The sequence below is a fragment of the Myotis daubentonii genome, chromosome 3 (genome assembly GCF_963259705.1).
Source record: "Myotis daubentonii chromosome 3, mMyoDau2.1, whole genome shotgun sequence".
In the NCBI taxonomy this organism is placed as follows: domain Eukaryota; kingdom Metazoa; phylum Chordata; class Mammalia; order Chiroptera; family Vespertilionidae; genus Myotis; species Myotis daubentonii.
The window spans coordinates 58,466,782-58,492,830 of NC_081842.1; the positions used below are offsets into that span (position 1 = coordinate 58,466,782).

General features: G+C 40.4%; 1 protein-coding gene across 4 annotated transcripts in view; it reads right to left on the minus strand.

The window, feature by feature from the left end:
• Positions 1-901: 901 nt before the first annotated feature.
• LOC132230335 (protein mono-ADP-ribosyltransferase PARP14-like) overlaps positions 902-26,049 on the minus strand; it is a 181,123-nt gene continuing 155,975 nt past the window's right edge. For 2 of the 4 annotated variants that reach the window (XM_059687652.1, XM_059687651.1), the window contains 5 exons: positions 24,152-24,355; positions 19,910-20,509; positions 12,230-12,363; positions 7,848-8,022; positions 902-1,334 (listed from right to left, as the gene is read on the minus strand). In XM_059687652.1, coding sequence (XP_059543635.1) covers positions 1,045-1,334; positions 7,848-8,022; positions 12,230-12,363; positions 19,910-20,509; positions 24,152-24,355 — 1,403 coding nt within the window. In that variant the 3' untranslated portion in view covers positions 902-1,044. The remainder of the gene's footprint in view (positions 1,335-7,847; positions 8,023-12,229; positions 12,364-19,909; positions 20,510-24,151; positions 24,356-26,049) is intronic. The other 2 variants (XM_059687653.1, XM_059687654.1) reach the window with 2 other exon arrangements.

Consider the following 26,049-nt stretch of genomic DNA (forward strand, 5'->3'; position numbering starts at 1 on the left):
GGTGCACCCCTTTGCGGGCTTTGTGCACAGTCTTGTTGTAGTTAAGCCTTGATTGTTGTAGGTATCACTGGGAGGAATTGACCTCCAGGCCAATTGGCTGTGAGAATCAGCTGTGTCTACGGTGGGAGAACTGTGCTGGAGACACCCTTCTGGGGCAAGACTTGCTTCAGTGGGGCTTTGGTGCTCACTGAGTCTGCCTCCTGAGTGTGTCCCTTATGGATCTGAGGAGTTGTAATCTGGATGGTCCCACTCTGAACACTGGGTATACTGGCTCTTGGATCTCTAATGAGGTGCTAATTTAGCCTCTGCCTGAGGCTACACTGCAGGAGCTACAGAGAGATCTGCAGATTCCTCTTCTTTGTTTGGGGTTTGGAGGTGCCCAGATGAGGTCCAGCTGTGAAGCAATGCAAGCTGCTGTGGGGCCTTGGGCCTTCTTTTGGATATTCTGGGTCTCTCTGACCCAGCTGAAGTTTGTTAGGTAATTTTAGATTGCAAAGTGCCAGACCATTCATATGCAAAAGACTCTATGCACAGCTTGGGTGGGGCGGGGTCTCAGGGAATCAACAGGGTGGAGCAAACAGCTATGGCTGATCCTCAGCCCTGCCCTAAGAGGCCCCAGGTCTCAGTGTCCCACAGTAATTGCTGCATGCACCTCTGAGAGAAAGCCTCCCTCGAGTCCCGCCCGATGCCAGACAGTCCAGTTTCTCCCCGTATGAGTCTGAGTCCCCAGAGACTCACCCGGAACCAGAGTTCAGAGCAGTCGGGAGCTTGAGACTCCCACCCAATTGAAAAAGACAGCCGCGCCCTCAGTTGTCAGTCCTTTCCACGTGCGCATCTATACCTCTGCACTTTACTTCCCACCTCCTCTGTATCTCAGTGTGCTTTTCTCTTTCCTTCTAGTTGTAGAATTTCCACTCAGCCAGCCTTCCTGTGGTTCTGGATGATGTCCATTTTGTCTTTTAGTCGAAGTTTTGAAGTGATTGTGCGAGGCAGCAATTTCCAGTGTTTACCAATGTCTCCATCTTGGTTCAACCCTCCAAAATGTTATTTTTTAAAAGTAATGAGGTATTCTGGGTAAGCCTGGTAGTCATAAAATACCACAAATAAACTTGGAGTGCTCACATTATCTGTGACAGTATCATACAGGTCAAGAGGATTTTTAGGATTTTTTGGAGGAGGTTCAAGTAATGAAGGATTTCCAAGTGTGTACAATCCAGTAAGCACGCGCCCATAGTACATATGCTTTTTCCCATTTGCGTCTGGTCTGCAGTAAGTATCACGGGCAGAATAACTGGCCTTGACAGCAAAGTAGGTTCCCTTTCCGTATTTCGTAGCTGTGAAAAGAAAAACAACAGTTTTAAGAATTTCAATTTGTCTATAATTTGATGTATTGACTCAATATGTCAAATAATGTTAATATAATGTTCAATTCTCTCTAAAGCCTCTTTTTTATCTTTAAATTCTTTATTAGTTAAGGAATTACAAATGTGTCCTCATCCCCCCCCCCCCCCCCCATTAACCCTCCGCCCCTGACTCATGCTTTCATCCCCCTGTTGTCCATGTCCATTGGTTTGGCTTATATGCATGCATACAAGTCCTTTGATTGATCTCTTTCCCTTACCCCCACCCTCCCCTACATTCCCTCTGGGGATTAATAGTCTGAATGTTGTTTCTCTGTCTTTGGATCTGTCCCTGTTCATCAGTCTATGTTGTTCTCTATAGTCCACAAATGAGTGAGATCATGTGGTATTTATCTTTTTCTGACTGGCTTATTTCACTTAGCATAATGCTCTCCAGTTCCATCCAAGCTGTTGCAAAAGGCAGGAGTTCCTTCTTTTTTACCGTAGCATAGTATTCCATTGTGTAGATGTACCACAGTTTTTTAATCCACTCATCTGCTGATGGGCACTTAGGCTGTTTCCAAATCTTAGCTATGGTGAATTGTGCTGCTATGAACATAGGAGTGCATATATCCTTTCTGATTGGTGTTTCTGGCTTCTTGGGATATATTCCTAGAAGTGGGATCACTGGGTCAAATGGGAGTTCCATTTTTAGTTTTTTGAGGAAGCTCCATACTGTTCTCCACAGTGGCTGCACCAGTCTGCATTCCCACCAGCAGTGCAGAAGGGTTCCTTTTTCTCCACATCCTCTCCAACACTTGTTGTTTGTTGATTTGTTAATGATAGGCATTCTGACAGGTGTGAGGTGATACCGCATAGTCATTTTGATTTGCATCTCTCATATAATTAGTGACTTTGAGCATGTTTTCATATGTCTTTCGGCCCTCTGTATGTCCTCTTTTGAAAAGTGTCTATCTAGGTCCATTGCCCATTTGTTGATTGGATTGTTTATCTTCCTATTATTAAGTTTCATGAGTACCTTGTAAATGTTGGAGATTAAACCCTTATCGGTGATATCATTGGCAAATATGTTCTCCCATACAGTGGGTCCTCTTGTTGTTTTGTTGATGGTTTCCTTTGCTGTGCAAAAGCTTTTTATTTTAATATAGTCCCATTTGTTTATTTTCTCTTTAGTTTCCATTGCCCTAGGAGCATTATCAGAGAAGAAATTCCTTCGACATATGTTTGCTATTTCGTTGCCTATGGATTCCTCTAGTATTTTTATGGTTTCCCGTCTTATGTTTAAGTCTTTTATCCATTTTGAATTTATTTTTGTGTATGGTGTGAGTTGGTGGTCTAGTTTCATCTTTCTGCATGTATCTGTCCAATTTTCCCAACACCATTTATTGAAGAGACTGTCTTGACTCCATTGTATGCGCTTGCCTCCTTTGTCAAATATTAATTGGGCATAGTGCTTTGGGTCGATTTCTGGGTTCTCTATTCTATTCCATTGATCTATATGTCTGTTCTTGTGCCAGTACCAAGCTGTTTTAAGAACAGTGGCTTTGTAATACAGTTTGATATCTGGTATTTAGATACCACCTACTTTGTTCTTCTTTCTCAGGATTGCTGCAGCTATTCGATGTCTTTTTTTTTATTCCAGATGAATTTTTGGAATGTTCGTTCTAGATCTGTGAAATATGCCATTGGTAATTTAATGGGAATTGCATTGAATATATAGATTGCTTTGGGTAGTATGGACATTTTGATGATGTTGATTCTACCAATCCAGGAACACGGTATGTTCTTCCATCTGTTTATGTCTTCCTCTATCTTTTTTTTCAGTGTCCTGTAGTTTTTTCCATACAAGTCTTTTACCTCCTTAGTTAAGTTTATTCCTAGGTATCTTAATTTTTTTGGTGCGATGGTAAATGGGATTGCTTTTTTAGTCTCCCTTTCTGTAAGTTCACTATTGGTGTAAAGAAATGTCGAAGATTTCTTGGCATTAATTTTGTATCCTGCTACATTACCGAATTCATTTATTATCTCTCATAATTTTTTGATGGATTCTTTAGGGTTTTCTATGTACAGTATCATGTCATCTGCAAATAAGGAGAGTTTTACTTCTTCTTTTCCAATTTGGATGCCTTTTATTTCTTCTTCTTGTCTGATCGCAATGGCTAGTACTTCCAGTACTTTGCTGAACAGGAGTGATGAGATGGGGCATCCCTGTCTGGTTTCTGTTCTTAGGGAAAATGGTTTTAGTTTTTGCCCATTGATTATGATGTTGGCTGTGGGTTTGTTATATATGGCTTTTATTATGTTGATCCTTCTATTCCTACCTTGCTGAGAGTTTTTATCAAGAAAGGGTGTTGAATTTTGTCCAAAGCTTTTTCTGCATCAATTTATATGACTATGTGGTTTTTATCTCTCAATTTGTTTATGTGATGAATCACGTTTATTGATTTGTGGATATTGTACTATCCTTGCATCCCTGGGATGAATCCTACTTGGTCATGGTGTATGATCTTTCTGATGTATTGCTGGATCCGATTTGCTAGAATTTTGTTGAGTATTTTGGAGTCTATGTTCATGAGGGATATTGTCCTATAATTCTCTTTCATTGTGTTGTCTGTATCTGGTTTGGTATTAGGGTGATGCTGGCTTCATAGAATGAGCTGGGAAGTGTTCCTTCTTGAATTTTTTTGTAATAGTCTGAGGAGGATATGTTTTAGTTCTTCCTTGAATATTTGGTAAAACTCCCCTGTGAAGCCATCTGGCCCCGGGCTTTTGTTTGCTGGGAGCTTTTTGATGACTGCTTCAATTTCTTCCATCATTATTGGCCTGTTGAGATTTTTAGAATCCTCTGGATTGAGTTTTGGAAGATTGTATTTTTCTAGGAATATGTCCATTTCCTCCAGGTCATCTAGTTTGTTAGAGTAGAGTTGTTCATAGTATTTTTTAACAATTCTTTGAATTTCTGAGGGGTCTGTTGTTATTTCGCCCCTTTCATTTCTGATTCTGTTTATTTAAGTCCTCTCTCTTTGCTTCTTGGTGAGCCTGGCTAGACGCTCATCAATCTTGTTTATCCTTTCAAAGAACCAGCTCTTGCTTTCATTGATCTTTTGTATTGTTTTTTTGGTCTCTATGTCATTTATTTCTGCTCTAATCTTTATTATCTCCTTCCTTCTGCTCACTCTGGGCTTTTTTGTTGTTGTTCTCTTTCTAATACTTTGAGTTGTAGAGTTAAATGATTTACTATCATTTTTTCTTGTTTTATGAGGTAGGCCTGTAGTGCTATAAACTTCCTTCTCAGGACTGCTTTCATTATGTCCCATATTTTGGGTTGTTGTACTGTTATTGTCATTAGCTTCCAGGGTGTTTTTAATTTCTACTTTGATCTCACTGATAACCCAATCATTATTTAGTAACATGCTATTCAGCTTCCAAGTGTTTGAGTTTTTTCGGTTGTTTTTATTGTGGTTTATTTCTAATATTATGCCATTGTGATCTGAGGAGATGCTTCGTATGATTTCAATCTTCTTGTATTTGGGGAGACTTTGTTTGGGACCCAATATGTGGTCGATTTTTGAAGATGTCCCATGTGCACTTGAGAAGAACGTATATTCCGTGGCTTTGGGGTGAAATGTTCTGAAGATGTCAATTAAGTCCATCTGATCTAGTGAGTCATTTAGGATTTCTGTTTCTTTGCTGATTTTTTGTCTGGAGGATTTATCCAGTGATGTCAGTGGTGTGTTTAAGTCCCCAACTATGATTGTGTTGTTGTTGATCTCTCCCTTGTTATTTTCCAGGAGGTTTTATATGGATTTGGGCGCTCTTGCATTGGGTACATATATGTTTATCAGGGTTATATCCTCTTGTTTTATTGATCCCTTTAATATTATGAAGTGGCCTTCCTTATCTCTTCTTATGGCCTTCACTTGGAGGTCTATTTTGTCAGATATAAATATTGGTACCCCAGCTTTTTTTTCATTTCCATTTGCCTGAAAGATATTTTTCCATCCCTTCACTTTCAGTCTGTGTGAGCCTTTTTCTGAGGTGGGTCTCTTGTAGACAGCGTATATATGGGTCATGTCTTTTTTTCCATTCAGCCACTTGATGTCTTTTGATTGGAGCGTTTAGTCCGTTTACATTTAAAGTTATTATTGAAAGGTATATGCTTGGATTCATTTCTATTTTCGTGCCTGTGTTCTTTCTTACCTTTTTATTTATTCTGTTTACAGCATTTCTTTTAGCATTTCTTGCAGTGCTGGCTTGGTAGTGATAAACCCCTTAGCCTTTTTTTGTCTGCAAAGCTCCTGATTTCTCCTTCAATTTTGATTGAGAGTCTTGCTGGATAGAGTATTCTTGGATTCAGTCCTTTGCTTTGCAACATTTTGTATACCTCCTCCCATTCCCTTCTGGCTTGATGTGTTTCTGTTGAGAAATCATTTGATAATCTGATGGGGGATCCTTTGTAGGTAACTCTCTGTTTCTCTCTTGCAGCCTTTAAGATTCTCTCTTTGTCTTGTACATTTGCCATTGTTATTATGACATGTCTTGGTGTGGGTCTTTTGGGGTTCATCTTGCTTGAGACTCTCTATACTTGTGTAACTTTTTTCTTCCCCATATCTGGGAAGTTTTCTGTCATTATTTCTTCAAATAGATTTTCTAATCCTTGCTGCTCTTCTTGTCCTTCTTGCAGCCCTATTATGCATATGTTACTTCATTTCATGTTGTCCCAAAGCTCCCTTAGGCTCTCCTCCTGCTTTTTAATTTTTTTCCCCATTTGCTGTTCAGATTGAGCTTGTTTCTCTGCCTTATCTTCTAACTCACTAATTCAGTCCTCTGCTTCTTCTAGTCTGCTTTTGAAACTTTCCATGGTGTTTTAGATTGTAGCTATATCACTTTTAATTTCTTCCTGATTCTTGCATAGGTTGTTGATTTTCTCATCCATCTGGTGAATGAATTGTACAACCATTATTCTGAATTCTTTTTCTGTCATGTTGCATGCTTCAACTTCATTAATTTCCTTTCTTGGCGACTACTCATTGTCTTTCCTCTGGGTGTTGTGTCGTCTCTTCATTCTGATTATCTCCCGATGGTTCAAACACCGAGTTGCATGGGCCTGGGCCGTGTGCAGTGGGAGCCTCACACCACCCTAGTGTCACTGAAGAGCTCTGACACTAAGATGTGTTGTTGTTGTTTCTTGGTGGGAACCAGGCTCATTCAGAGTCAGTGTTGCCAGCGCTCAATGTGTCCTCATGCGTGCCCTTAGAATCAGGGACCCTGCCTGCACGGTGCTGAAACAGAGACCCCCCTGGAGCGTGTTGAAAATCAGCGCCCCCTAGGGTGCACCAGGAATCAGAGTTCCCCAAGAATCCAGTATCAGAGTCTCTGTTGCTTCGGGGGACCTCGCATTGAGAATCAGGGTCCCTGTGTGCCCTTGCACCAAGAAGTGGAGTCACTGGCTCTTAGTATGAATGCATAGGGAGTCAGGGATCTCAGGTGCAGGTGATAAGAAACACAGTCAAGTCACTGGTGTTTGGTGCTGCCTCCTGTCCAGAGAATCGTGGTTCCTGGGCCCCGCACTATGCGGGACAAATTCCCAGTGTTTGCACATTTGCTCCCAGCCCAGGGCTCCTGGAGCAGTCAGTGCAGGCAGGACCAGTTCCTGGTGTTCGCCTGATTGCTCCCAGCCCAGGGCTCCGAAGCCAGCAGTGCTCTGAAGCCGGCAGTGCTCACGGGACCAGTTCCAAGGTTCTCCCGCACTTCCAGGCTTAAGTTCCTGTAGCAGCACTGAGGCCCGGGCAAGGGGTGGGTCTATCAGTTACTATGGCACTGCCCGCGAGCCTGCGGGGAGGGGCAATGGGCTCTGTTACTCATGGATCTGCCACGGGGATTTCTGAACTTTTGGTGTCCACAGGTCTGTAGCTGTGGTCACAGGTCTCTGTCTCCAGTGGCTGCAGGGTCCTGGTATGCATCTGAGATCAGACTGGGTGGTGCTGAGGCCAGGATCCTAGTCTCAAGCAGCTCTGTTTCCCAAGATGGCGTGGTCGCTGTGCCCGTGCTGCCCGCCCAGGAGTGTCCGCGCAGGGAGTGGGGCTCTGCTGCCTAAGACTGCCTGGTTTAGCAGCCCCTTAGAAGACCTGCAGAATCTAACTGTTCCTAGGTCATACACACACACCACATGCGTCCACACACTCCTCTATAACTTCCTTGCGCTCTCACATTCTCTCCCTCTCTACCTTCCTGCCGGTCGCCATTTTTCCTCTAAAGCCTCTTTAAAAAAAAAAAAATTGTGTGTTTTTGATTTTTAAAAATCATTCCTCCACCTCAAAGGGCTAGTCAGCCCCTTTGGGAGGAAACATAGTGAGTCTGACCTGAAACTTTGGCTGCACCCATGAGCCATGAGGGAGCACAATGCAATCCGCGGGACCCCTGAGCCAGCTTGGCTTCTCTTGGGTGAGACCTCCTTTGGAGCAGCCACGTGACTTACTTCCTTACCATTCTTTCCTGCATAACTGCGGTTAAAGCCATGTTGATTGACATGTGGCAAGGAGTCAGCATCTGTCCCATGGAAGAGCAGCTGCTCATTTTGTGTATGGCCATTCTTGTCATCCATGGTTTTTTTCTTTGTCTGGTAGAACTGCCAGAGACTTCGATTCTGGATTCTCTCAATCTGCAAATCAATAAGGAAAAAAATTCTGTTAGTGCCAAGGGTCTGTGGCAGATACAGCAAATGAAACATGATCACTATTTTTTTGTTGTTTTAACCCTCACCTGAGGATATGTTTAGAGAGAGGAAAGGTAAAAAGACAGAGATAGAGATAGCGATAGAGATAGAGATAGAGATAGAGATAGAGATAGAGATAGATAGAGATAGATAGAGATAGAGATAGGTGTGGGAGGGCATTTATATGAAAGAGAAACATCGATCTATTGCCTCCCATATGTGCCCAAAGAAGACTCAAAACCACAACCTACGTATGTGCCCCCACCAGGAATCAAACCCAAAACCTTTTGGTGTTCCAGATGGCACTCCAACCAATGGACCCACCACTGGCCAGGGCATGACCACTATTTTTTATAAGTAAAAATTCAGCAAATTCAATGAAAACTCCTTGGATCCTGGATTGCAGATCAGCCTCAGAACTTCCCTAATCAATAGGTAGTGGTAGTTCCATAAAGTTGTCAGAATCTTCTTCTATTCTAAAGGACTCTCAGTTCGAATACTGTTACCTGCCATCTTTTGGTTGGTTTGTTTTTTTCAGTTTTAGGATTCCTATTTTTTCATTAAGATACAGCTTGACCTCTAGCTCAAAGTCTCTGCATTATCATGCTCTCTGTTAATCTGATTTGTGATTTTAAATTTTATTTTTCTTTTTATCTACAATTAAGTTTCTAATCTTTAAACTGTCTTTCATTTTGTTTCTATTTACCTTAAATTTTATTTCTTTTTTCTCATCTTCCAAAAGCCTTAAAAATTTCATCTTAGAGTTTTGAAATAATTCTTACTCCTTAGTCTTTTCATTCTTGCTCCTCACCTTTTTCTTAGTATAGGAGCTGCTGAAGCTAGCACCCAGCTTTCTCAAATTTAATAACCACACAAAGAAAACAATTACTTCAAGAAGTTTTGAAAACAGCAATCTGATTCTATATTCCTAATGTGATAAATTATAAGGTTAAAAAAACACTGCAAATAAATCTTAAAACTTTACTTAGTAGGATTATGTTAGCTGCAGGCTTCTGGCTGAAGTAAACTATTTGTATCAGACCAATCCTCTTGCCAACAACTATTAGAAGGGCTTGGGGGTGGGGAGGATAGCTGTTTGAAGGCAGCAAGGATTTGATGGACCAAGTTCCAAGATAGAAGGGGCAGTGCAGAGTGGGGGGAAAAAGTCAGATGATAATAGAATACACCTTCAAAGTGCTTAAAGAAAATAACTGACTTAGAAGACTAGGTGAAGAACTCTACACCTAGCAAAAATATCTTTCAAAAGAATGAAAGTGAAATGAAGATATTTTCAGACAAAAACTAGACTACCAGAAACATCACAACCAGATCTACACCCTAAAGAAAAGTAAAACCAGAAGGAGAATGATCCCAAGGTGTAGGCATGAAAATGCAAGAAGAATGGAAGGACAGTGAGCTACAAGGGTAAATATACAATGACTGTATTAAAAAATTAAAATGTTTTATAGGGTTTCAAATATACATAGAATGAAAATACAGTTAATAGTAGTACAAGAGACAAGAGGGATAAATGTGTTTAAAGTGTTCAAAGTTGACTGCATTGTTTGGGAAATTTGCACTAGAGTTTAATAATCCCTAAGTAACCAATGACAGGATTATAATAGGATATATAATGAACATTTTAATAGGGCATAAAAATGAAATGATAAAAATACTTAATGTAATATAAGGCAGGAAAAGAGAGAAAAGGAGCAGAGTACAAGTGATACATAAGAAAAAAGATTAATATGGCATGTTTAAACCCAAACATATCAGTAAATTCATTAAACAGACTAAGTACTCAATTTAAAAGATAAAGACTGACCCAGCCAGGGTGGATCAGTGTTTGAGCATCCACCCTTGAACCAGAAGGCTGAGGTTTGATTCTGGTAAGTGCACATGCCTGGGTTGTGGGCTCTATCCCCAGTAGAGAATGTGCAGGAGGCAGCCAATCAATGATTCTCTCTCATCACTGATGTTTCTATCTCTCTCTCTCTTCTTCTCTCTGATATCATTAAAAAACATATTTTTAAAAGGTAAAAATGCTCCAAATTGATGAATAAAAAAACAAAACTCAAGTATATGCTATTATCCTAAATACACAGTTATAGGAAGTTGAAAAGGAAAAGGGTTAGGGATGCCAACAATAACCAAAAGAAGGAGGGAGAAGATGGTTGCCCTGCTGCCAGACAATTTATGTCCCCATATGTCCCTTGATCCTTTCATGCTGCTGCCCCAGCGCTGGAGCTCAGAAGTAATGAGTCTAAGTCCATGCATGGGCCCTTTAAGAGGAACTGCCTGGGATTCCAGTAGCCTCCGTGTCACTCAGACACAATGTCTGCTGGGTTTTACAGCTGGATAGATGTCATGGGGAGTTCTCTTCTCAGCACTGGAACCCTGGGCTTGGGGCCTGGTATTGGGCTGGGACCTCTTGTTCCTCATGGGAGTCCTCCTCAACCAGGATATCCCTCCCTCCCGATTAAAAACATGCCACAGGTGGGTGTCAGACCAGCCCATTCTGACAGTCTCAGGGTGCTTTCTTCTTTAATTCTCTAGTTGTAGGACTTCCATTCAGCAGATTTCAGGTGGTTCTGAATGATGGTTGTTGTGTATTTTAGTTGTAATTTTGATGTGGTTGTGGGAGGATGCAAGTGGCAGCGTTTTCCTTAGCCACTATCTTGGTTTCTCTCTGGTATATATCTCTTAGGACATTTCAAAACTTTTTTGAATTATTATGTGCTTAACTACATGAATAGACATAATGGGATTGAGTACCACAAAGGGGACCAAAAGGCACTGGCACCCTTGAATTGGCAACAGAAGGGTGACAACATAATGGAGGAAATCAGGATTCCAGGCCAGGGCAGTAAATAGCAATGTAGTCTGACTGCACAGCACAGGGAGGTCAGGCTGAGAATTAGGCCTCTGAAGTCTGGAGCGATGCTAAGACTTTGGTGTTCTCCAGTCACTTAACATATAAATGCACTTGTCCCAGGTTCACTCTCTTGGGAGAAGCAGCTGGAGTTCATCAGAGCAACCCCTCACATTGGAGTTTGGGGCGTGGCCCCAGTTCTAAAGAACAGTTGTGGCCATGCAAATAGAAAGTAAAAAAAAATTTGCAAAGACAGGAATTGTAGGCCTTATTGGCACACTCATTATTATGGATGAAGAGAAGGAACTCAAAAATCTCTAGCTTTGGGTGGTCAATCAGGAAAAAAGAAGACATATGTAAAACTAGACAAAAAAATTCTCTAGCTTTACTCAGGATGTGGTGGAACCTAGATCAGAAAAAAGAAGGGAGGGGAAGATAATTACTATGAGATGATGAGTTAAGTTTTAGGAAATTGATATAGCAGATACATAATCAAGTGGAGATATTCTTAGTCCACTGGGAATATGTTCTAGAGCTAGAGTCAAAGATCCAGGTTGGTGATATGTTGATTTGAGAGCTATTGACATTAAAATAATAGCTGCATCCATGAAGGGTAAAAACATTCCCTGGTGAAGTGCAGAGACAGAAAGACCAAAGTATAAATCCTGTGGGTAATGCTAGGATGAGAGCTTTGGAGGAGAAACAGATACCAGTGATAACGAATTAATTAATGAAGAAGAAAACTTCAAAGTATTATTGCCATAGAAGTCAAGAAAGAACACAAATTTCAAATAGAAAAATTAATTTTTAAGAGTAGGAGATGTCAAAATACTAGTAAATGAGATGAACAGTGAAAGGACCAGTGGGTCTACTAAAGAAGCAAGCACTGTTGGCCTGCGAACATTGGGACAAAGGCACATAACCCAACCCTGAGGACCCTTCACCTGTCTCTCTGTGGTGGTATGCTTCTTATCAACTCCAACTTTGAAGCCATACTTTGAATTTTTATTAGCTTGCTTCACAAAGGAAATATATGTCTTCAGTATTCTAATATCATATTGCAATCTGTTACCTTGTAATAACTGACTCAAAAATCTCAGTACTAATGTCTCAGGAATTATGGGGAGATGAGGAAAATCTAGAATCTAAAATCTAATTACCATGAAATATTCTAATTCTGGGTTAAAAATATGATAGGAAGTAAATATAAATGTATTTATCCAGAAACATGATACCCTTTATTTTCACCATTAAGAAACTCCATGTCATCAGAATGCTTACCTTCTCTATCTTGAATTGTGAGCAGGTCTGATTGAAGGCATCTGCCACTTTGCTGTATTCTGGTTGGCCAGGCTGTAGCTCAACCAGACAGACACGCTGCTGCTTCATATCACTCCAGTGTCCAGGGATCTCAACTGCAAAGTAGACATTTGAGGACACTCTGTACCTAGGAAGGCTCATCTACACAGTCTCCCTCCCTGGTATGCTTCAAAAAACCGAATAGCATGTGTGTTCTTCTTTTACAAGCTCCTGATTCAATGTATTCAATACATATCTTATATTTCTAGGAGAAAGTTTTTCAAAGCATAGACCACAGACCACCAGAGAACCAACTCTAATGCTTATCAAAATCTTTGAAGGATGGACCTGTGTCCCTACATCTTCACAAGTTTTTATCATGCCCAGATATGAGAAGTGCTGGTGTAGTGTGACTACACTGCATATTCTGCTCAGTCTCCAATCTGTCATAATTCAATAATCAATTATTCCCTGCGATGTTTTAAATAGTCGCTATTCTCTTGTTAACAAATGCATGGATTTTTGCTAGAGCTCCCACCACAAGGCCATCCACATCTGTTCTTTCATTATTCTTCACAACATCCTTAGTTGAGTGGGTGGGTGGGTTTTGCTATGTGGCAGTTTGTGGTTGCAACTCCATCTCCTCTTCTGCTAAATGAAATTTTATTCTTGAGTTCTCATTGACCCAGGCTTGCTCAGGGTATGAGGAATTCATTCCAACTGATCTCCCAAAAGATGAAGAGAATGTACTGAAAAGGAAGCCATTTTTCTAGTTTTCAGTGAGGGACTTCTGTGGTTGGAAGTCTGTCTCACCTCAATATGAGATAAGCATTCCCTTCACAGAAGCAGATCCAGTCAGAGAATCGTAGGCTGCTTCCTATGTGTGTGTCTAGGAACTTTATTTTCAGGGCAGAGGAGGCAGTTACCTCTGGGAGATCCTGCAGGCTCTGGGGCCTCTCTGGGTACCAATCACAGAGGCAGAAAGTGCCCACTTTCTGAGCAGGCTGTCTTCTTCCTTTTGTTCTAAATAAAACCTTGGGCCACTTTTTGTTAAAGCTCAAGACTGTCCCGCTCCCGACTGAAGCAGCCATTACCTCCCAGAAGAACTGGCTCTAGGAAGCTTGTGAACTACAAAAAGGCAAGGTTTGAGTCCCAGCAATGACAACAACAACAACAATGACAACGACAACAACAACAACAAAAAAAAATCACAGGCATTCCAGAAAACTGGGATCTTAAGCCAGCCAAAGGAATGACATTTCAATTTTTCATTTTTATTTTTTAATTATTATTATTTTGTTAGCCTTTTTTTTTTGCTTTTTTCTTTGTTCTCCTTTTTTTTGTTTGTTCTTTATTTCCTACTTCTTTTCACATTATTTTTTCAACCACGTGAGCATCAGCGCCATGATCAGCCAGTGTGGAGCCTAAGAGCAGCAGCCTCATGTGGCTTGCCCCTGTCCAAGGAGCAGCAGCTGTGTGAGCGGCCCGCTTCCCTGGTTGAAGAGGAGCAACCACGCGAGCAGTGCAACCTGTCCGAGAAGCAGCAGCCGCACGAGCAGTCTTCCTACGTCTGAGGAGCGGCAGCCCAGTACAACCTGCCCCCATCCGAGGAGCAGCAGCTGCGTACACCCTGCACTAGTCCAAGAAGCAGCAGCTGCACAAGCATCTTGCCCTTGTCCAAGCAGCAGCAGCCACACAAGCAGCCTGCCAAATCCGAGGAGCAGCAGTTCTGCGAGCAGCCTGGCCCCATTCGAGGAGCAGCAGCAGCCCACCCCGGTCCGAGGAGCAGCAGCCACATGAGCACTGCCCACGTCCAAGAAGCAGCAGCCCTGCACAAGACGCACCGGTCTGAGGAGCAGAGCCACAACAGCCTGCACCTGTCCGACGAGCAGCAGCCGGGTGAGTGGCACATCCCCATCTGAGGAGGAGCAGCCACGTGTGCAGCTCACTCCCGTCCAAGGAGCAGCAGCCTCGCAAGCAGCCCAACCCCGGCCGAGGAGCAACAGACTTGCAATCAACCTGTCCAAGTCCTAGGAGCAGTAGCCCCACAAGCAGCCCACCACATCAGAGGAACAACAGCAGCGCGCAGCCAGCCCCCATCCAAGCATCAACAGCCACGTAGCAGTCCTCCCCAGTTCAAGGAGTAGGAGCTGCGTGTGTAGCCCACCCCCATTCAAGGAACAGCAGCCTTGTGATCAGCACACCCTCTGTCTGAGGAACAGCAGCTATGTGTGAAGCCTCCCTCCACCAGCCAGAGGAGCCACCACAGCTGTGAACAGCACCCACCAGAGGAGCTGCTGCCAACTGAGGAGCAGCTGCTACCACAAACACCCGAGAAGCAACCACAGCCTGAGAAGCCACTGCCACCCAAGGAGTAGCCCCTGAACGACTCAACATCTAGATAGGTCAGTGAGATCAAACATGGCAGGACAAAGAAACCCCCAAAGGAAAGAAAAGGAGGACTCGCCAGAAAAGCAGCTAAGTGAAACAGAGGCATTCAGCATGACAGAAAAGGAATTCAGATTAAGGGTCCTAGAATGCATAAACCGGATGGAGGAAAAAATCAACAACTTATGCAAGAAGCAAGAAGAAACAGATGAAAAAATCAACAAATTATGTAAGAACCAAGAAGAAATGAAGAGTGATATAGCTGCAATAAAAAACACCATTGAAAGTTTCAACAGTAGACTAGGAGAAGCAGAGCACCGAATTAGCGAATTAGAAGACAAGGAAGCAAAACACACCCAAAACTGAACTGCAATTGGAGAAAAAAATTAAAAGACAGTAGGAGAACCTAAGGGAGCTATGGGACAACATGAAACGAAACAACATACGAATAATAGGGGTGCCAGCACAATAGAAAGAGGAACAAGGGTTAGAAAAACCGATTTGAAGAAATAATATCAGAAAACTTCCCTGAGGTGGGGAAGAAAAAAGTCACACAAGCCCAGAGAGTCCCAAACAAGGTGAACCCAAAAAGACCCACACCAAGACACATCATAATCACCATGGTAAATGTTCAGGACAAAGAGAGAATCTTAAAGGCTGCAAGAGAGAGACAGAAAGTTACATACAAGGGATCTCCCATTAGATTATCAAATGATTTCTCAACAGAAACACATCAGGCCAGAAAAGAATGGATGGAAATTTACAAAGTGATGCAAAGCAAAGGACTGAAACCAAGAATACTCTATCCAGCAAGGCTATCATTCAAAATTGAAGGGGAAATAAGAAGCTTCACAGACAAAAAAAGGCTAAGGGAGTTTATCACCACCAAGAAAGCAATGCAAGAAAAGCTAAAGAGACTGGTGTGAAAAGAAGAAATACAAAGATAAGAAACAAAACAGGCACAAAAAATAAAAATGGCTACAAACAAGTATCTTTCAATAATAACTTTAAACGTAAATGGACTAAATGCTCCAATCAAAAGATATCGAGTGGCTGAATAGATAAAAAACCATGACCCATATATTTGCTGTCTACAAGAGACCCACCTCAGAATAAGGGACTCACACAGACTGAAAGTGAAGGGATGTAAAAATATCTTTCAGGCAAATGGAAATGAAAAAAAAAGCTGGGGTAGCAATACTTATATCTGACAAAATAGGCTGCAAAGTGAGGGCCATAACAAGAGATAAGGAAGGCCACTTCATAATACTAAACGGATCAATAAAACAAGAGGATATAACCCTGATAAACATATATGCACCCAATGCAGGAGCACCCAAATTCATAAAAACACTCCTGGAAGATATCAAGGGAGAGATCGACAACAATACAATCGTGGTAGGGGACTTTAATACACCACTGACATCACTGGATAAATCCTCCAGACAAAAAATCGGCAAAGAAACAGCAATCCTAAATGACTCACTATATCAGAAGGACTTAATCGACATCTTCAGAACATTTCACCCCAAAGCCACGAATATACATTCCACTCAAGTGCTCATAAGACACATTCAAAACTAGACCACATAGTGGGTCAAAAACAAAGTCTCCACAAATTCAAGAAGATTGAAATCATAAAAAGCATCATCTCAGACCACGATGGCATAATATTAGAAATAAACTGCAATCAAAACAACCCAAAATACTCAAACACTTGGAAGCTGAATAGCATGCTATTAAATATTGATTGGGTTACCAATGAGATCAAAGAAGAAATTAAAAACATCCTGGAAACTAATGACAATGAAAACACAACAATCCAAAACCCATGGGACGCAATGAAAGCAATCCTGAGAGGGAAGTTTATAGCTCTACAGGCCTATCTCAAAAAACAAGAAAAAATGGTAGTAAATCATCTAACTCTACAACTCAAAGAATTAGAAAGAGAGCAACAAGAAAACCCCAGAGTGAGTAGAAGGAAGGAGATAATAAAGATTAGAGGAGAAATAAATGACACAGAGACTAAAAAAACAATACAGAAAATCAATGAAACCAAGAGCTGGTTCTTTGAAAGGATAAACAAGATTGATGAACCTCTAGCCAGGCTCACCAAGAAGCAAAGCGAGAGGACCCAAATAAACAAAATCAGAAATGATGGAGGCGAAATAACAACAGACCCCACACAAATACAAATGATTGTTAAAAAATACTGTGGACAACTCTACTCCAACAAACAAGACAACCTGGAGGAAATGGACACATCCCTAGAAAAATGTAATATTCCAAAACTCAATCAGGAAGAATCTAAAAATCTCAATAGGCCGATAACTATGGAAGAAATTGAAGCAGTCATCAAAAAGCTTCCATCAAACAAAAGCCCAGGACCCGATGGCTTTAAGGGGAGTTTTACCAAACATTCAAGGAAGAACTAAAACCTATCCTCCTCAGACTACTACAAAAAATTCCAAGAGGAAGGAGCACTTCCAAGCTCATTCTATGAAGCCAGCATCACCCTCATACCAAAAACAGGTAAAGACAACACACAATGAAAGAGAATTACAGGCCAATATCCCTCATGAACATAGATGCCAAAATCCTCAACAAAATCTTTGCAAAGTGGATCCAGCAGTACATCAAAAAGATCATACACCATGACCAAGTAGAATTTATCCCAGGGAGGATGCAAGGATGGTACTATATCTGCAAATGAATAAACGTGATACATCACATAAACAAATTGAAAGGAAAAAAAACCACACAGTCATATCAATTGATGCAGAAAAAGCATCTGACAAAATCCAACACCAATTTCTGATAAAAACTCTCAGCATGGAGGGAATAGAAGGATCATACCTCAACATAATAAAAGCCATATATGACAAACCCACAGCCAACATCATACTCAATGGACAAAAACTAACACCATTTCCCCTAAGAACAGGAACAAGACAAGGATGCCCACTCTCACCACTCCTGTTAGACATACTACTGGAAGTATTAGCCATTGCAATTAGACAAGAAGAAGAAATAAAAGGCATCCAAATTGGAAAAGAAGAAGTAAAACTGTCCTTATCTGCAGATGACATATTATACATAAAAAACCCTAAAGACTCCATCAAAAAACTATTAGACTTAATATATGAATTTGGCAATGTAGCAGGATACAAAATTAACACCAAGAAATCTATGGCATTTCTATACACCAATAGTGAACTTTCAGAAAGGGAGAATAAAAAAACAATCCCATTTACCATCGCACCAAAAAAATTAAGATACCTAGGAATAAACTTAACTAAAGAGGTAAAAGACGTCTACTCAGAAAACTACAGGACGTTGAAAAAAGAGATAGAGAAAGACATAAACAGATGGAAGAACATACCATGTTCTTGGATTGGTAGAATCAACATCATTAAAATGTCCATACTACCCACAACAATCTATAAATTCAACACACTTCCCATTAAAATACCAACAGCATATTTCACAGACCTAGAAAGAACTCTCCAAAAATTCATCTGGAATAAAAAAAGACCCCGAATAGCTGCAGCGATCCTGAGAATGAATAAAGTAGGTGAGATCTCAATACCAGATACCAAGCTGAATTACAAAGCAACTGTTCTCAAAATTGCCTGGTACTAGCACAAGAACAGACATATAGATCATTGGAATAGAATAGAGAACCCAGAAATCGACCCGAACCAATTTGACAAAGGAGGCAAGAGCATACAATGGTGTCAAGACAGTCTCTTCAATAAATGGTGTTAGGAAAATTGGACAGATACATGCAAAAAAAATGAAACTAGACCACCAACTTACACCATACACAAAAATAAACTCAAAATGGATAAAGGACTTAAATGTACGATGGGAAACCATAAAAATACTAGAAGAATCCAAAGGCAACAAAATCTCAGACATATGCCAAAGCAATTTCTTCACCGATACAGCTCCTAGGGCATTGGAAACTAAAGAGAAAATGAACAAATGGGACTACATCAAAATAAAAAGCGTCTGCACAGAAAAAGAAGCCATCAACAAAACAACAAGAAAGCCCACTGCATGGGAGAACATATTTGCCAATGTTATCACCGATAAGGGTTTAATCTCCAACATTTACAGGGAACTTATACAACTTAACAAAAGGAAGATAAACAATCCAATCAAAAAATGGGCAAAGGACCTAAATAGACACCTTTCAAAAGAGGACATTCAGAAAGCCAAGAGACATATGAAAACATGCTCAAAGTCACTAATCATCAGATAAATGCAAATCAAAACAACAATGAGGTACCATCTCACACCTATCAGACTGGCTATCATCAACAAATCAACAAACAACAAGTGCTGGAGAGGATGTGGAGAAAAAGGAACACTTGTGCACTGCTGGTGGGAATGCAGACTGGTGCAGCCACTGTGGAAGACAGTATGGAGTTTCCTCAAAAAACTAAAAATGGAACTCCCATTTGACCCTGTGATCCCACTTCTAGGAATATATCCCAAGAAAACAGAAACACCAATCAGAAAGGATATATGCACCCCTATGTTCATAGCAGCACAATTCACCATAGCTAAGATCTGGAAACAGCCTAAGTGCCCCTCAGTAGACGAATGGATTAGAAAACTGTGCTACATCTACATGATGGAATACTATGCTGCTATAAAAAAGAAGGAATTCTTACCATTTGCAATAGCTTGGATGAAACTGGAGAGCATTATGCTAAGTGAAATAAGCCAGTCAATGAAGGAAAATACCACATGATCTCACTCATTTATGGATAATAAAGACCATTATAAACTTATGAACAAAAAATAGATACAGAGGCAGAGCAGCCTCAAATAGACTGTCAAACTACAGCGGGAAGGCCGGGGAGGGTTGGGGGGCTGGAGGGGAGGGTAAGAGATCTACCGAAGGACTTGTATGCATATAAGCATAACCAATGGACATAAGACACTGGAGGGTAGGGGAGACCAGGGGATTGTCAAGGGCGGGGGGGAAAAAAGGACACATATGTAATACCCTTTGTAATACTTTAAGCAATAAAACAATTTTTAAAAAGGCAAGGTTTGACTATGTTACCACTAAGATGGTCATCCTCAGGATGTTAGACTCACCCAGGCTGTATCTTCCCAACTCGATACGTTTTCTATTTTAATTCATATGAGTTACTTGAATTCTATCGACTTGACTACAATGTTTATAGACGTACAAAATAGTGTTATGCCCAAAGTAAGTGTAAAATAGTGGATAACAAGCGTGAAAGTTTGACTCACCTTGAGGTTTCATAATGCGCTGAATTTGTAAACTGTGTCCGTTTGCATCTGTAGCAAAGCATGTTTTCACGTCCACTGTGTAGTTCTGATTATTAATTTGGACATCAACTGTTTTTCCCTGTTTTTTTCTTGCCTCCTCCAATTTCATATTGGTCATTTTGTCAAAACTACGAAAAGTGTTATTGTCGTCATATTGCCATTCTACAAACTCAGTGATATAATCAGCTCTGGATTCCTGCTCTTTGGCTGATCTAACTGTCTTGATCATCTCCTCAACTGCATTTCTAGCCTTTTCCACATCTCTGCTAATTCCTGAAACCTTAATCAAAGGTTTCTGATGGTCCAAGTCCACAAAAATATTCAAGTCCTTCTGCACCTTATTCAATTCCTGATACTCCTTTTCATCAAAGTCTCTGATACATTCCTCTTCACTGGTGTAAAGACTCTGTTCCTTTTCCATCAGATTCTGTAGGCAGAAGAGGGCATTTTGTACAGATGTTTCATTTTCACCACACACCTGAAAAATTGCTGATTCTGTTTTCTTCTCCAAAACCAAAGGCTTTTGTTTGGGGGAAGGTTGCTTTGAGAAGTCGAAAAATGCTAAAACATAAACACAAGGGAATGCATCAATTGTTTTGGATTTTAAAAGAAAAAAAAATATTTACCTATTAGCTAGTTCTCCCTTTCTTTCTCCTTTGCTCTGTTCCTCACTCCCTACCTTCTTTCCTTCTTTTTTCTTTTATAGTTGCCATGCTGTATATTGCATTTGTAGGACTTATTAATCTTATAATTGGAAGTGTGTACCTTTTGACCATTTTCCCCCATTTTTCCCACCTCCCACCACCCCACCTCTGGCAACCACTAATCTGTTCTCTTTATCTGTATTCAGAATTTTTTGGATTCCACAGGTTAGACTTATTATACATTATTTGTCTTTCTCTGTCTGACATTTCATTTAGCATAATGCCCTCAAGGTCCACCCATGTTGGTGCAAATGACAGGATTTCTCATTTTATGACTGGATAATATTCCATCATCTATGCAGGATTGGGCAAAAGTAGGTTTACAGTTGTCCATATGGAAAATCTATACATATAAAAGCCTAAGCAACTGTTAAAACCAGATGACTGGCTGGTAGCTATGACATGTGCGCACCATCAGGGGCAGGTGCTCAAAGCAGGACCTTCCCTCTGATGGTCAGTGCACTCCCACAGCCAAGCTCCCATGATCAGCCAAACTCCCACAGCTCCAATTGCTGGCCAGGCCGAGGGACTCCACCCGTGCATGAATTTGTTCACCTTGCCTCTAGTAATGCAATAATTTATAAGTTGTTATACAAGAATAAACTCAGTTTCACATAATCACAACTATAAACCTACTTTTGTCCCACGCTGTATATACCACATCTTCTTTATCCATGCATTTTGCCAATGTTGTTGTTTCCATGCCTTGGCTATCTCAATACTGCTTCTATAAAATGTGGTGCAGCAGATATCTTTTAGAGATAATGATTAACTTTCCTTCAGATAAATACCCAGAAGTGTAACTACTGGATCATGTGTTAGTTATATTTTTAATTTTTTTAGGAACCTCCTACTCTTTCCCATAGTGGCTATACCAGTTTACATTCCCCGTGCACAAGGATTCTCCTTTCTCCACATTTTTGTCAACACTTATTTTTTGTCTTTTCCATAATAGCATTCTAATATGTGTGAAGTGATATCTCATTATTATTTCATTTGAATTTCCCTGATGATTAGTGATGCTAAGAACCTTTTCATGTATCTGTTGGCCATTTGTATATCTTCTTTGGAAAAAATATGTCTTTTCATCTGCTCTGTGCATTTTTAAATTGGATTGTTTGGGTTTTTTCTATTGAGTTGTATGACTTCTTTATATATTTTTTATATTAACCCTTAATCAGGTATATGATTTGCAAATATTTTCTCCCATTCAGTAGAAAAATATTGATGGTTTTCTTTGATCTACAGAAGCTTTTTTGTTTGATATATTCCCACTTGTTTATTTTTGCTTTTGCTGTGTGTGTTTTGGTGTCAAATCCAAAAGATTATTGTCAAGACTGATGTTAAGAAGCTTACCCCTTATGTTTTCTTTTAGATGTTTTTATGGTTTTAGGTCTTACATTCAAGTCTTTAATCTATTTTGAGTGGATTTTTGTTTATGGTGTAAGATAGTGGCTAGGCCGAAACAGGTTTGGATCAGTTGATAGAGCGTCGGCCTGCGAACTGAAAGGTCCCAGATTCGATTCCAGTCAAGGGCATGTACCTGGGTTGCGGGCACATCCCCAGTGGGAGATGTGCGGAGGCAGCTGATCGATGTTTCTCTCTCATTGATGTTTCTGACTCTCTTTCTCTCTCCCTTCCTCTCTGTGAAAAATCAATAAAATATATTTTTAAAAAAAGATAGTGGCTAGTTTCATTCTTTTGCATGGCTGTCCAGTTTTCCTAACAGCATTTATTTTAGCACTAGAGGCCTGGTGCACAATTTTGTGCACAGGATGGGGGGTCCCTTGGCCTGGCCTTCCCACCCAGTCCTGATCAGGGCCAATCTGGGATAATCTGGTCCAGCCTCCATGGTGGAGGGACTATTGGAGTTTGGCCAGCCAGAGGGAGGGACCGCAGGAGGTTGGCCTTGGGAATGCACTGACCACCATGTGGCAGCTCCTGTATTGAGCATCTGCCCCTGGTGGTCAGTGTGTGTCATAGTGACTGGTCAACCAGTCATTCTGTCAAAAAGAAAAAAGAAAAAAGAAGGAAAGAAGGTAGGGAGGGAGGAACAGAGGAAAGGAGAAAGGGAGAACTAGCTAATAGGCAAATATTTTTTTTCTTTTAAAATCCAAAAAAAACAAACAGACTTTTATTTATATAGATAGATATGTGCTACTGAAGTAGGTGCCCAAAACTATTTATTAAAGAGACTACCCTTCCCCCATTTTATATTCTTGGCTCTTTTGTTATCAATTAATTGACCATATATGCATGGGTTTCTTTCTGGGCTCTCTATTCTCTTCCATTGATCTATGCTTCATTTTTACACCAATACCCTACTGTTTTGATTACTGTAGCTCTGTAATATACTTTCAAATCAGGAATTGTGATGCCTCTACCTTTTTCATTCTGTCTCAAAATTGCTTTTGCTATTTGGGGTCTTTTGTGGTTCCATACAAACTTTACAATTGTTTGCTGTGTTTCTGAGAAAATTCCATTGGAATATGGATAGGGATTGCACTGAATCTGTAGATTCCTTAAGGAAGAATGGATAGTTTAAAAATGTTAATTCTTACAATACGTGAGCACATAATATCTTTGCATTTATTTTGTCTTCTTCAATATCTTTCATCAGTGTCTTATCAGTTTTACCTTCTTGGTTAAATTTATTCCTAGATATTTTATTCTTTTTGATACAATTGTAAATGGGATTGTTTTCTTAATTTTTCTTTCTGATAGTTCATTAAAGATTAGCCGATTCAAGGCAGACAGAAAAAGACAAATACTATAAGATCTCACAGCCCTAGCCGGTTTGGCTCAGTAAATGGATCCTTGGCCTGAGGACACAAGGATCCTGGGTTCAATTCTGGTAAAGGGCACATGCCCAGGTTGTGGGCTCGATCCCCAGTAGGGGGCGTGCAGGAGGCAGCCGATCCATGATTCTCTCTCATCATGGATGTTTCTCTATCTCTCTCTCTCCCTCTCACTTCCTCTCTGAAATCATTAAAAATACGTATTTTTAAAAATCTCACTTATACGTGGAAGCTAAAAAAACAACAACTCATACTCATAGAAAGAGATCACATTTGTGGTTCCCATAGGTGGAGTGGGAGAAGGGGAAATTGAAAAAAGAGGTCAAATATACAAACTTCCAGTTCCAAGATAAATAATGACCAAGGATATAATGTATAGCATGATGACTATAGTTAACACACCTGTATGATATATATGAAAGCTGTTAATTCCAAGAGTTCTCATCACAAGGAAATAAAATCATTTTTCTTTCTTTTTTAAGACATGTATGAGATGATGGATACTAACTAAACATATTGCAGTAACATATGTAAAGTCAAACCATTATGCAGTACACCTTAAACAGTGACATATATCAATTATATATCAATAAAACTGAGGGAAACTAATAAACTACCACAAAAAATAATGTACAAATTTAGCTATTTCTCATATGACCTCAACATTAGGAACATGCATTTCATAAAAATCAATAACTCACATGCAATTTTAGACATTATAGACTGTGAGGGAGCCTGAGAGCCTTCTCTTTTTTTCATGTTGGCACAAAAAACATCCATTATTTGAGGCTGAAAGATAACAACTTTAACTTTTTTCACAGACTGCACTAGTCCTTTCTGGATAAAGTCTTCAATGGCATCCATTATGGCTTCAGCAGCCTTATCTGGGTCTTGTTGAGCACGTCCTAGAAAGGCAAATAAAAATGACTAGAAAAATAAAGACACAATTGGAGAAGGCTGAGGAATAAATTAGGGATTCCAATTCTCAAAGAATGCATCCACACACCCCAAATTTTTCACCTCCATGTACTTTTCTAACAATCCATCAGCAAACACTTTTGAAGCCCTAGATGCAGTGGAGAGTTCTTGTTCCAGGATGTCAAGAAGCCAACAGCCCAACAATGAAAAAAGGAAATCTAACTTTTGATGTCTGATGTTCATATTTGCTCTATTTAGCGGAGTCCAGCTCATTGTGTTTCTCTGTGTTACCAAGCACAGTTAATCTTTCTTGGCTCACTACTGTTCTCAAAACATCCAAAGTAAAAGATACTAATACATATTGAATTATCATGCTCTTTAAAGACAACAATTCTGGTTTTGCTTAATCATCAATTGACTTTACAATGTATCCTTTTTCTTTGGGGACTTGATTTATGCTAAGATAATTTTGTAAGACGCCTAGAGCTCTACGCTCTTTGTTATCCTCTATACTTTATTACATGCAAGTTATGTTGAACCTCCAGGAAGTCTCTCTTCTCACACTTGGTGAGATTTTAGCTGACTAGCAGGAATTAAGGTTGCCACTTGAGCAGGTCGTCTCCTAATTAAGCATGCCCCATACCCTTTTTCCTCCAGCTGACTGCCTTGGTAAGATCATGGCAAGTTCCTTGAAAATTCTCATGGAAAACCATGGAAGCAGTCCCATCTGAACAGCAGCTGTCACACTGGGTGGGGGAAGAGCAGGTAACAGTGTAGAAGTCCCCTGACAAACCTGGTGTGATAGACTAAGGGCCCACTAGGTTTATCCCCATCGATGGTGCCCACCATTACTGCAGAAATAAGAGTAGACCTCTGTGACTTGGCTCTGTAGACGATTGTGGGAGTGTAGACAAACCCCACATAAAACTAACCAAGAAGGTTTGTTCAGGTTTTTTGCTTTTGTTTTTAATTAGATGAGCAGGGAAAGGGGGAAATTCTCCTTTGCAAAGCTGTTGTTATGATATTTGGATGAATTTAAATAGGAGTGTTTAGATATAGTCACTCACTTTCAACAAATATTTAATGTGTCCCATCAAAAGCTAGATGCTCATCTAGGCACTTAGGACACCATGCATATAATATGTAAAAGACAAATGGTGTTCAATAGGTGAAGTATGGAAAACTGAAGGAAAGCCTAGAACTGTGTAACAGGGGTGTGACATGTGCAACCTCATCTGTTGTTTTCATGGAAATAGATCTGTTTTTGAGAAAAATAAGTCTGGAAGGCCTGCCATGCCAGTGGTGGGGGGTTTAGGAGGCACTGGAGCAGAAAACCCATGTCTAGATAGCAGGTTATAATAAAAGGTTAGACAACAAAAAGGGCTAAATGAAAAGGGGACCAGAGCAAGGAGATATTTAGGAAATAAAGTCAGGAGGACCTAGAGACCAACTGCCTGTATACCTGGCCTGTGTACCTGACCTAATGTACCTTCTTTTGCCACCCACACACATTCATGTGTATATCATGGGCACACAGTACTGTGGTTGTTTGTTTACATGTCTGTCTCACAATGAGCTAGGCGGTTCTTGTGGACTGAGTCCTTTCGTTATTCATCTTTCTATCCTCCAGGCCTCAGCACAGTGCCTGGCACATGGCAGCCACTCAGAAAACATTTAATCA